The sequence below is a fragment of the Lemur catta genome, chromosome 4 (assembly GCF_020740605.2).
Source record: "Lemur catta isolate mLemCat1 chromosome 4, mLemCat1.pri, whole genome shotgun sequence".
Taxonomy (NCBI): domain Eukaryota; kingdom Metazoa; phylum Chordata; class Mammalia; order Primates; family Lemuridae; genus Lemur; species Lemur catta.
The window spans coordinates 21060305-21073803 of record NC_059131.1 but is presented as its reverse complement, the minus strand read 5'-3'; the positions used below and the strand labels follow the sequence as shown (position 1 = coordinate 21073803).

Sequence of the window (13499 nt, the reverse complement as noted above, 5' to 3'; positions counted from 1 at the left end):
ACTGACACTTCAAGACAATAGTCTCTCTCTTTTGTCCCCAAAACCTTTGAAACTGTTGTCACCAGATACTGGCTACTTCTGCCTCCTGCTGCCATGCAATGATCTCTCAGTCACTCCTCTACATCTCTTAAAGGTTTCACTGGCTCGCTGTCATTCTTTCCAACACTACTCCTAATAAATTCCTTTCTTGGTGGTTTCCATGTCCAGCATCCAGGTTCGTGGATTCTCTGACACTCTGATCTCTCAGTTCCTACCTCCAATGATCATGCCCTTCACCATACTTCAGCCACATGATTCTCACACCCTAGACATCTTTTACCATGTATTCCCAATAAGTGCATGCCTTCCATAATTCCAATTTTAAGCATCCCAATATTTCTATCTTTCCAACTCACTCTTTCTAGTATCCTGACACCACAAGTATCTCCAGACCCAGGATTTAGGGTCTCTGCTTTGACCTTTACCCCTCTATATCTATTATCAACATGTCAGACAGAATGACTGTCTTAAAACTGAGATCAAATTCCATCAATACTCTGCTTAAGAATCCTTCACTGGCTTGTCAAGTCCTCATACTTCTGGGCCCCACTTCTTCTGGGCCTCAATTATACATTCCATGTACATGTTTCACTAAGTAAATAAAAGCCTCAAATTTTAAACATTAAAATGTTAACTCCATGAATAGAACCCAATGGAGACTCAAATTTTATAATCAAGTGTCTGTCCATCGTGAGTGTTTTAAAATAAGTATATACTACTTTCATAATTAGTTTATACCTAAATAAAGTCCTACTCTAATATTTTAAAGTTTAACATAGTTGAGTTTCAGGTAGTTATGACATGGTTTGGCAACCTTTTTATATAAAGGGCTAGACAGTAAATATTTCATGTTTTTCAGGCCACATACAGTCTCTATTGAATCTGGTCTGCCAGCCCAAGTTTGCTGACCCCTGCTCTATCACTACTGCACAATATATCAACAATGCTTCCTTCCCTGTCTACCAAACAAGAGCACTAGCAAGGGGGAATTAAACCAGTAGCAAAAACAGAAATAAGGCATCACCAAAATTCAGAAGCAAATCTCTCCAACTGAGTCATCTTGTTTTGAAATTTATCATTAGACAAATTTATCATTTACTAAGCATATATCATAAAAATTCACTCTCATAATCACAAATATATAAAGAAATGGCCTATGACTTGAAAAACTTGAGTTCTCACTGGGAATGTATGTAATCATATGGATAAAGAAAAATGCTGGCCAGGTGCGGTGGTTCACGCCTGTAATCCTATCACTCTGGGAGGCCGAGGCGGGTGGATCGCTCGAGGTCAGGAGTTCGAGACCAGCCTCAGCAAGAGCGAGGCCTCCATCTCTAATAAAAATAGAAACAAATTATCTGGCCAACTAAAAATATACATATAAAAAAAAAAATTAGCCGGGCATGGTGGTGCATGCCTGTAGTCCCAGCTACTGGGGAGGCTGAGGCAGTAGGATCGCTTAAGCCCAGGAGTTTGAGGTTGCTGTGAGCTAGGCTGATGCCACGGCACTCACTCTAGCCTGGGCAACAAAGCAAGATTCTGTCTCAAAAAAAAAAAAAATGCTTTCAAAGCAACCTAAATGAATAGTAATACAATGCAAAAAATAATGAGGTGGAGTATGACAAAGTAACAACTCAGGGAAAGAGAAATAAATTTTTGATTTGAAAAATTCTTACTTACCCATTTAATATGTGTTCAAAAAGATGAACTTGACCATCTTTGCAAACAACAGCTAATTTGACAGGCTAAAAGAAAAATGTAACTGATTAATTACAATGGATAATATACTTCAGTCCCCAATCTAACTTACGTAAACTTAACTCTTCTTGCCACCCTTTAAATAACCTGAAAAAAAGTTAGAACAGCAAGAACACTTTTAAAAATAATTACCTCCATCAAAATAACAATTAGTGTTGTTGCCATCAAGATTCAAAATAAATGCTTAGGCCAAGTCAAGGAGAATGCAGCCTCAGAGTCTGATGAACAAAATTACCACCAAGCACAGAGGCTGGTAAACACCAAACTGACATGCCCCATGTGTTTGAGCAGTTAGGACTGCTGAAAATGCCATTTTGCATGAGTGGCTGGAGGGGCTGGAGTGGAATTCTAAGCCATTATGGCCTCTCTTCTTCCTCCGTCTACTGCTAATTCTAGTAGCCTAGTTGTTTTGATGCTTCTATCCATGACACTCTTGCTGTCAGCCTCTCTACAGCTTTACTTTTTAAAGTTCTGAAACTTTAAGGAGAGAGCTTAAATGACTCCTTAGCACTTCCAAAACATTGCTATCTCTAGTTATAAATGCAACAGGCAAATTCAGGAAGTAACGAATATATTCCAAGAAACTGAAATATATGAAATGTTCTAAGACTAACTTTGCACTGTGAAAACACTAAAAATTTTTAAAGGCATTTAAAAAAATTTATGGTGGATTTAAAAAAATTTATACTCATGTATAAAAAAATCTCAGAAGGAGGAAAAAAATCTCATTCTTCTTGAGTTTTAACAGCATTGTCAGGAGAAAGACTGTTTCTCCCCCATCAAATTTTCTAGTTCCCCCTTCCACATACAACTCTTACTGACAGATATCCAAATCTAATCCCAAACTGTCTACAGAGGTTGGTAACATAAGCAGAATATTTTGCAATAACCATGATCATAGTTTTGTTTTGGAATTTTAAGTTATTACTGTAACCACAATTTTATATCTCAAGTACCAGAATTTCTGATCCACCATTCCTAGTTTAATAACATAAAAATATTTTTTTAAAAAGCCCTGCATCCTCCTTTATTGTATCATTGATAATTTGAAGTACAATGCCAGCATTATTCCAAGATACACTTTTTTTTTGAGACAGAGTCTCGCTCTGTTGCCCGGGCTAGAGTGAGTGCCGTGGCATCAGCCTAGCTCACAGCAACCTCAAACTCCTGAGCTTAAGCGATCCTACTGCCTCAGCCTCCCCAGTAGCTGGGACTACAGACATGCGCCACCATGCCCGGCTAATTTTTTCTATACATATTTTTAGTTGGCCAGATAATTTCTTTCTATTTTTAGTAGAGACGGGGTCTCGCTCTTGCTCAGGCTTGTCTCGAACTGCTGACCTCAAGCGATCCACCCGCCTCGGCCTCCAGAGTGCTAGGATTACAGGCGTGAGCCACCGCGCCTGGCCTAAGATACACTTTTAATTAAATCTAAAAGTAGCAGAATTCACATTCAGAACAAGAGAAAGCAAAAACTCAGTCCATTCTCTACATACACTAGGGGCAAGTTTTGCTACTCAAAGGAAGTGATTTTTCGTCTATAAATTACTTGCATTTAAAGAACCTACGTCTAAGAATCACACAAACACACACACACAATAACTTTGAAAAACTTTTTGGGAGTCACTTCAAGTTAAACCAACCTCTGTGTTTAACAGTTTTGGGGACAAATACTAACATGTTTCTTATTTTTTCAGTTTTCCATGACCATAATCACTGATCATCATGAGATAGTGCACTGATCACACGGAATGTACACAAGCCTACCCAAAAACAATTAACTTTATAAACCATTAAAGTATTATTGTGGTTAAGTGTAGGATTCCTACTAGAGTTTTCTAAAAATACTTGTGTATCTCATTTCTACTTGATGTGGACGCCTTAACAAAAATACTCATAAGGAATAGCTGATCTAATCCTCAACACCCCCCACTTCACATTAGAAAGCCAAGTTTGTTAGCCACAGAATCAATATTTAAACCAGAATCTTTTGATGTTTAAACCAATGCTTTTCCACTATGACGCTTTTCAAAAAATATTAAAACATGATGAAAAACTTCTAAATCATCTGTAAATCCTAGTTAGAGGTTTGTGCAACATATGCATTTCAAAACCTAGAATGTGTTAAAAGTGAAATATCCTTAGCTTTCATTGAAAAAGTAGGATTCTGTCAAAATCAAAAATCCTACATAGCTTTACTCAAACAGAAACATGAAGTACTTCAATGACATCGGGTTTATTTAATGCTTAACATATGTTATAATCATCAGATCCCTAATTTTTAAATGCAAAATTCTAGATTACTTTTTAAAAAACAGCAAACAAGAAGACATTACTCTGAGAACAAAACACACTTCAGTTAGGAACCACCGAAGATTTTATAACCAAAAAAATGCATCTGATAATCATATATATACTCCTATTAACAAAATCCACCTCAGTAACTTTAATTCCCAAAATGAATTCCAGAATGTACTACCTACCACCTTTCTCTTCCCCCAATAAGAGCTTACCAGTGATTTCATAGTTACTTTGAACAGTCTGATTATTACATTTTGTTGCTATTCCTGTATATCCCTCCCCTCTCTTTCAAGTCATTAAATCATCAAAACCCAGATTTTAAAAATAACATCTGTGAAATCCAAAAACAAATTCTCAAAAATCGAGGCATTTACCTCTTCTTTGTTTTCTGACAAAGTCAAATCAATATAGATGGGTTCATCTGTAACTGTAAAAGACATCACTGCATTCTTTTCTTTGTTTTCTGACCGGACCTGCCTGGATAACAAAATCAGCAATTAGATACTAAGACAGATTTAAAATTAAAAAAAAAAAAAAAGGAAAACACCTAAGAGGCAATCACAGCATTAGACTCCCATTAGCTTTTCCATCTTTTGAAAGCTCAATAAGGTGACTAAAAATCAAAACAAGGGAACCATTCATGCCATTACCATATAATACTGTTGCCTGGGAAAAGAGAAAATATTAATACAATTGTGGTAAATTTAAACAATGAGTAACATATAACATCCTCTATTATTCCTTTTCACTGATCTATTTGTCCATCTTGATACCAATACCATACTGTCATTATAGCAGCTTTGATAGTAAGTCTTGAAATCAATGTTAGTCCACCAGCTTTTTTCTTCTGTTTCAAAATTATTTTAGCTATTCTGTCCTTTACATTTCTATTTGAATTTTAGAATCAGTTTGTCAATGTCTACAATAAAACCTGCTAAGATTTTCACTAGGCTTACACTGAATCTGTAGATCAATTTGAGAAGGATTAACATCATAATATTATGAAGACAGAGAGTCCAGAAATAGATAAGCTTTGTTCGGGCATGAGTTATAGTGCTGTGAGTTCAAAGGTAATGAATCAAAAATACATATGTTCAATAAGGTGTCTTTAAATACAAACACACAAAAAACAAGGTTAGGTATTGATTAGATGACAAAAATATTATGACCAGAGGCTCACAGGAACCTAACCCTGTATTTCCCCCCAAAAGTAATGGTTCAGCATTGACTAAATCAGTGTTCTTGGGGACTTTATAGGACATTATGACTACAAATAACAAGAATTGATATATAAATATGTGTTTGTGTGTGTGTATACTAAAACCAATTCAGTAGAAAGTCTTTCCAGCAAATGGCAATGGGATCATTGGATATCCATAATGTAAAAACAAAAATCTCAACATCACAAGCCATTAGGGAAATGCAATTTAACACCACAATGAGATACCACTACCCACCTATTAGAATGGCTAAAATTAAATGCCATACCAAGTGATGGTGAGGATATTAAGGAATTAGCATTCTTATACACTGCTGGTGGAAATGTAAAATGGTACAACCACTCTGAAAAAAAGGTAAACGTACACCTATCACATGATCCAACTATTGCACTACTAGGTATTTACCCAAGAGAAATGAAATCATTTGAATGAAATGTTCATACAAAGACTTATACACAAATGTGTGTTTGTAATGGCCCAAACCCATCAACAAGCCTAGAGACCAGGATGAAAGGGGGATTACAAAGGAACACAAGGAAACATGCCCATTGTCTTGTGGTAAACGTTTCACAATGTACACGTATATCAGAACTTATATATCAATTTGTACCTTCTAAATACATGCAGTTTATTATATGTCAATTATACCTCAATAAAGCTGTTTTTAAAAATCTAGTTACAAATGTTAAAAATATAAATAACAAACATGATTTACAAACATGATTCAAAATCAGTTTCATTTACCAAATAGTAAGACTTTATACATCTACCAGTAAATAATCCTTCGATATTTTTAGTCTAGAAGAAAATTAAGAGTTTATGTGATAAACTTTAAATATTTTTATGCACAAATTCTTAATAAAGATTCATTGTAACATGAAGTTATTTGTACTACGCATGTTCAAAATCTCTGCCGTCAGACCACTATAATACAGAACTGCCCACCAATAGAGAGAGTACTGTCTCCTTATACTAATGTAGAAGGGGTATTGGGTGTTTTTACTTTTTTAATCTTCATTTATACGCAAGAAGGCTTCAAATAATATTTCCTTACAGAAATATGTCCTTCAAAGTAATTATCAGGGAACCTCGGGCTTGCTCTATCTACCAACAAAGTTTATAGAGCTTGCTGGATAGCTTTTCAATATGGGATTTCTTTCTTTCTTTTCTTTCTTTCTTTTTCTCTTTTTTTCCTTTCTTACTTTTTCTTTCTTTTTTTTTCATTTTCTTTTTCTTTCTTTCTCTCTTCTTTTTCTTTCTTTCCTTTCTATTTATTTGTTGTTGTTGTTGTTGTTAATTTTAAGCTTACTTCCCTGTTACCAGGAAGGCTTCAAACATAACAGATAATATTTTCAGGATCTTAAGGTAACTGAAATCAACTTTGCTTTTATAGAAAGACATTTTGTACCTGGAGACCTCTAGGTACTAGAGAGCCAAAGAGGTGAAGCATTTAAGACTGAAGCACCTCAGTAATGCCAAACCTTGGTAACAGATTTAAACTTTTTGGCATTACTAACTTTTTATGTGGTACTCTCCAAAACTAAAAAACTTTACCCTTACGGGCTCTCTCTTCAAAAATCAAACCCAGAAGAAAAAAACCAACTCAATTTAATTATGAGAGGCATAATTAGGAACTATGGTTTTGCCAGTGGTTTTGAAGGTGAAGAAAGGTCCACATTTTGCCCCATGAACCTTTTCCCATAAAATTGCCTTTTAAAGGAACGCATATTTGATAAGGCCCACTTCTAAATGAGTATTATCTTGTATAAATTCATATTAATTTTACATGGTCAAGAGCATGCTGAACTAATTATTACTAGCATGGGAAACTACTTCTATTTTTTAAATCTCTACTTATTTTGTCCATGAATAGGCTCAAAAAAAAAAATTCAACTCACTATCAGATACTACCATAAAATCCAAGAAATTTCTGAAATTTAAAAACTCTTTATTGGCTCTTTAATACCAAATTAATTTTTACTTTTAGTAGTTTCAAAGAGAATTAGTGATAGTAACTATTGTAAAAAAGGGCTACTGGGAATTCTCAGACACAGCCAAGGAATTTTATATCCTCAGTAAACCATTAGTAAATAGACATTACTGCATTAACCCAGTGATGCCATCCACTTGAACAAAATCAAAAGTTTTTCTAAAAATTACTTTAAAAATGTATTTCTAAATTGCCCCACTATAAAAATATTCAGTCCCAAGCATAAAAGAGACTCTATCATGTAATACTCTTAAATTTTTCTCATAAAGATCTCTTTTTTAGGCAGGGTCAATTCTTTACTACAAGTCAATGTAAATCCAACATTAAATGCAATAAATCAAGTCCCATATTCATCATTTATATTAACCATATAAACTGTGACAGATTCTTTCAAAACAAAGAAAGCTACCTCCCAAATCCAAAAGAACTACATACCAGACATTAAGTAACCGGTCATGTACTGCTCCAGATAAGAAATAAAGACCTGTAATTCCATCAAAAGGTTGGTTCTCATTAGAAGGTCTGATGGTAGTGAACATAAGTGATGAAACTGGCGTCGCATGTCCCGTGAAGTGCTAGAGAAAGTTAAATCTCAGTTAGGAGAGGATGGATTCAAAGCAGTGACAAAAATTAGAGGAGTCCATATGCATCATAAGCAAGCCATATGCGATAGACATCTCAAAGCAGAGCTCCATAATGAAGTAACAACGAAATTTAACTCTAAGCAAATCAGGTTATTTGTGCTATAATCCTTTACTTATTAAAAAAATCCTTCTGAAAATACTGAAAATTAAGATGCCCTTTCTATTAAATAACTCCCATGACCCTACCAATGCACACCTATATTTCTTCCATTTTTGAAACAAAGATTCACTTAATCCTATCCACTTTTAAAGGAATTCTGGGGTGCTCAGACACAGCCAAGGAATTGTAGGTCCTCATTTTACTCTCAGTGAGTCGAAACCACAATTTTAAGGCATCATCACAGCACCAAATGTTCCATAACCCCTGAGTGTAACTACTTTTTCCTCCTCAAAAAATATAATACTAAATCTCCAGTTAAATACTATTAAGCGGACCAAATGATGAATGCAGGCTAGAAACCAAAATTATAATACCATAATCACTGCACAGTACAGTAAAAGATTTTTTATTTAAAAATCCTTTTTTAAAAGTATTTGTTCTATTCATTTTCCCAATACATGTGAAGCAGACATGTCTAACCTATTTAACACCAATAAATCAGATTTGGAGGTTAATTTTTGTCTGTCTATTCTACTATATGATGATACTTGAAAACAAAGAATTTGTGTTCTTAATATTCTGGCCAGGCGCAGTGGCTCACAGCTATAATCCCAGCACTTTAGGAGGCCAAGGCAGGAGGAATGCCTGAGCACAGTAGTTTAAGACCAGCCTGGGCAACATAGCAAGATCCTATATTTCCTATCAAAAAAAAAAAAAATCAGCCAGGCATGGTGCAACACGACCGTAGTTCTAATTACTCTCAAGGCTGAGGCAGGAGGATCCCTTGAGCCTAGGAGTTCGAGGTTGCAGTGAGCTATGATCACACCATTACACTCCAGCCCAGCAGACAGGGCAAGACCTCATTTCCTTTAACAACAACAACAATAAAAACCCAATATATTCTATGGCTGAAACTTCTTCCTTTCTCTGTACTTGCTCTATGATTGTTATGCTTACAAATAATTTAATTCACTCACTCTGTAGACTTCTTTGGTCTCCAAAACCCATAGCTTGATTGTTCGACCAGCTGAAAGCAGCATCTTTCCATCTGGGCTGATACACAGGGAACTGACACTGCTATTGTCACCTTTCCACTTGCTATATTGTGAAGAGAATCAAAAGCATCTAAATAAATGGGGGAAAACTACTCACAACAGAATATTAAAAAAAAAAAAAGAATCAAGCATTAAAAATACCACCTAAGGTCCTATGCCAACTGCATTCCCCAAAAGCCTGGTTAGACAACTAACCCTGGACATGCCCCTGCAGTGATGCCTCATTGGTGGGGCTCTGTAGTAACACTGCCTGACCTCCCTTGGGCAGGCACAGGATAAAGATTCTCAAGAGGTATCAGGAAATGTGTGGGTGACAGTAATAAGAAGGTAAAATGGGTCATTGCATTTATCCTGTGACTCATAAGATGGACTTTGTTCATGTCCAGAAACATACCACGCTGGCCAGACCTCCACAAGTCCATCCTATCCCCACATCACGGTGCCTGCTTTCTCTGGAAGGTTGGTTGGCCTTTAATCCCCTTAACACCACAAATGATTTCTCAAGCTACAGCTCAAAAGATTATTTCCAACCCAAATCTAAAGGAATGAACCCCCATATGATAGGTAAAATAAAGTAGGTTTAGATGATTCCTTTCTAATATCTCAAATGATTAGAAGCATGAATCTTTGCCATTTGTTACACACATTAATGCTGTTATAGGCAACAGGGAACTTGGTTATTCACTTATAAAATCAAGAAGTAACAGTAAGAATCTTGTTACCAAGAGAGGTTAATGCTAAAGTGGAAGAAAAATATATTGTTCTGCCAGTCATACTGGAGTATGTCAAATTAGACATTTGGAAAACCAAAATTAGATTCTTATGCCACACACACACACACACACACACACACACACACACACACACACACAAATTACTAGTTAAAAGGTATTAAAAGAAAACATGAGAATGTTTTTATAATCTTGGGGTTAGGAAAGGCCTTCCAAAGCAATTATAAACCAGAAATCATAAAGGAAAAGATGACCTGATTTAATTACATAAAACTTCTGTGCCAAAAATAAGTCATAAATTTAAGATACAAGTAAAAGGTTAGGAGCAAATATCAAAAATAAATATATTACAAAACAAAAAATTAATAGACACAAATAGCTCCTTCATATCAGTAAGAAAAAGATCTCAAAAAGAGCTCAAAATAAAAGCAAAGGATATAAACAGGCAATTCACAGGAGAAATACAAATTGTTGATAAACGTGAAATGCTCAAGCTCACCAGTAATCAAAGAAATGCAGCAATAATGTATGACAGAACCTTTCCTTTACCCTCACTGGCTTCTAAAGTTTTTGCCAATTTCTCATCAATTCTCACAGCTTCAATGCTCACTTATCGTATATATTCACTAGGTTGATACAAATAAAAAAGACAGGCAGACAACCCTGCCTTGAGGAAGCTGGTAAGCTTCCTCAATCTACTCAGTACTAAAAATGCCACCAGAGGCTAATACCTTCTCTATCCTCCCCAAACACACCTCCCCAGCCTCCTTAGGAGCTTTGTAACTCAAAGCATAATCAGCATTATTCAGGAAGTTGTTAGAATTACAGACTCTCAAGCTCCAACCTAGCTAGACCTACTAAATCAGATCTGTATACACAAGTAATATATGTACACACACATTAAAGCTTTATAAGTGGTCGGGCGCAGTGGCTCACGCCTGTAATCTTAACACTCTGGGAGGCTGAGGTGGGCGGATTGTTTGGGCTCAGGAGTTCGAGACCAGCCTCAGCAAGAGCGAGACCCTGTCTCTACTAAAAATAGAAAGAAATTATATGGACAGCTAGAAATATATATAGAAAAATTAGCCAGGCATGGTGTCACATGCCTGTAGTCCCAGCTACTCGGGAAGCTGAGGCAGGAGGATGGCTTGAGCCCAGGTGTTTGACGTTGCTGTAAGCTAGGCTGATGCCATGGCACTCTAGCCAGGCAACAGAGTGAGACTCTGCCTAAAAAAAAAAAAAAAAAAAAGCTTTAAAAAAAGCACAAGATTAGAAGATGCCTCTCTGGGAAATGTGGCTGGTTCGAGTGGAACAACCTACACATACTGACACTTGAAGGCTTCCCAATCATTATAAATGAAGCCCAACAATTGAAAAGGCACATACACACTCACACCCGGGCCTTCCAATCAACTTTTTAATGCTTCATTTTCAAATAGCAACAGGCAGCCAAAGACCTCCAAGAATCTGAAGAATGCCTTTAACATAAAAGAGACCAAATCAAACAAATTGAAACACACCCTCAAATAGACATGATGTAAGGAGCAAAAGAAAAAAACTCCTTTATTTATCTTCAGAGTTAAAAAGAAACCTGATGCAATAAAAAAAAGAGAAAAAATAGCTCGTGAAAGTTAAATATACAGTAAGAGAAATTTAAAAACTCACTAGAAGGTTTGGAAAGTGAAACTGAGAAAATCTCACAGGTAAGAGAAGAAAAAGATAAAATGGAAAATAAAAAAGTCAGAAATGTAAAGGATCACTCCAGGACATGTAAGATCTAGATAATCGTACATAGTACTAGAGAAAGATCACACACACACACACACACACACACACACCCACCCCAGGATGAAACAAACACACACCCCAGGATGAAACACACATACACACCCCCCCAGAGGATGAAATTATCAAATAAACAGTACAAGAAAAATGCAGAACACAAATTTCTAGGCTAAATGATCCCATCAAGTGCTAATGCAATTCCTTAATTTTAAAAAGAACATTAAATTTTAGAACACTAAAGATAATTAACACTAAAAAGCTTAAAAGAAGTGGAACAATGCCTTCAAAGTTACTGAGGAAAAATTATTTTCAACCTAAAACTCTATATCCTCAAACTATGAACGAATTGTGAGGACAGAATTAAAGACAATGGTGACCAAGCAAAATCTCTCTTGCACCCTTTCTCAGGAAGCTACCAAATGAGGTTCCCCACCAAAAAGGAAGGAGCACACCAACAAAGAAAATGGAATCCAGGAAACAGAGGCTCCATCCAATAAGAGAAAATTTTCAGAACGGTGAGGAAAGGAAATCCTAGGACAGCCGCTATTCAGCAGAACTTGGAAGACAGAGAAATCCTCCAAGAAATACATAGAACTTATTAACTGATGTGTCTAAAATAAGTGATTCAACCTGAGAAAGGTGACTGTAAAAAAAAAATTTTTAAATAAAAAAATAACTGAGAAGATTTATTCTACTAAAAAAGCAAGAGTGAACTAATGATAGGTATATATAAAACCAAATGAAAAATAAGGCAATTATAAACCCCAAGAAAAGCAAAGTTTTGTACCAAATGTACAAACATAGGACAGTCTAAGGCTCAGCTGTAAGAATATTAAAGTAGTCATAACATAAACAAGAAATACTGCTTAATCAAAAACTGTGATAACAACTTTGAGAGAACTGGGAGGAGAAAGGAAGGTAAGAGCTAAATCCTCATCTTCCAGAGTAGGAAATCAGTAGATAGGATCTAAAATGAAAAATAAAACCAAGTAACAGCAGCATAATAATGTTAAGAATGAAGCCAGAAACACAATCATTTTGAGAAAACCGTTTAGTGAATGAGAGGCCAGGCTCTTATTTAACCTTCACAACTGTAAAATGGGACAGACCTCACCTCAGAGGGTTATGATTAAATAGTCACATGGACAATGTGCTGAGCAGTGTCTTGAACATTATTAGTCCCTATATCAAAGACCTTAACTGTGAACTTTCATCCAGAATACATTAACAAAGGCTCCACCCAAGACCTATTGGATCAGAATCTCTGCAGGTATTTCTGCCAGGTCAGCAGTGTGGAAACTACTGTTTGCTGCAAGTAAATGGAGCACAAATATTTACTGAACCTCTAGGCAGATGCTTTACTCATCTGCAGCTCCAGCCCTAAACCCTCCCTGAAATTTTAGAATTTCTATCGCCCCCATCTGCTGGGTCTTGGCTTTCACATAATGTCATTTCAAGTTCAACTTGTCTAAAAACCCTGAAAACCATTTCCCTCTTCTGACCACAGTTTCTATTACCTAGAGGACATTTCTATCCTCTACCAGGCATTATCCCCTAGTATGCCCCTCCTCTCAATTATTTTACTCACCTAGTAAATTAACAAAGCTGAATTCACCTGAAAACTTAGTAATTACCTTTAACTCCTTTCTGTTACTCAATGCCCCTCCTCCACTCCACCCCACCCAAGTGTTCTTATTTGGTATCATTTCCATTCTAACTTCCCACTCTTACCATCCTACAACCAGAATACAGTAACAATCTCCTGAGTGGCATCTCTGCCTTTAAACTAGCTCCTTCCCCTAAATTCTACACATTGCTGACAGACTACTTTTTCCTAAAGCATTACTGTGGTTCCTCTATTCTCAAGACACTGACC

The 13499-nt window shown here is 36.1% G+C and overlaps 1 protein-coding gene and 1 non-coding gene across 2 annotated transcripts in view; both read right to left on the bottom strand.

Moving 5' to 3' along the window:
- The window catches only part of WDR43 (WD repeat domain 43), a 47340-nt gene that overhangs the window by 22904 nt on the left and 10937 nt on the right, over positions 1–13499 (bottom strand). Inside the window, exons 4-7 of the mRNA XM_045549317.1 lie at positions 9030–9150; positions 7744–7883; positions 4473–4575; positions 1720–1784 (exon numbers count right to left, since the gene is read on the bottom strand). Of these exons, the coding sequence (XP_045405273.1) occupies positions 1720–1784; positions 4473–4575; positions 7744–7883; positions 9030–9150 (429 nt within the window). The remainder of the gene's footprint in view (positions 1–1719; positions 1785–4472; positions 4576–7743; positions 7884–9029; positions 9151–13499) is intronic.
- LOC123637625 lies at positions 8215–8299 on the bottom strand. Its single transcript, XR_006734979.1, has one exon. It is a non-coding gene; the product is annotated as a small nucleolar RNA SNORD53/SNORD92 (small nucleolar RNA).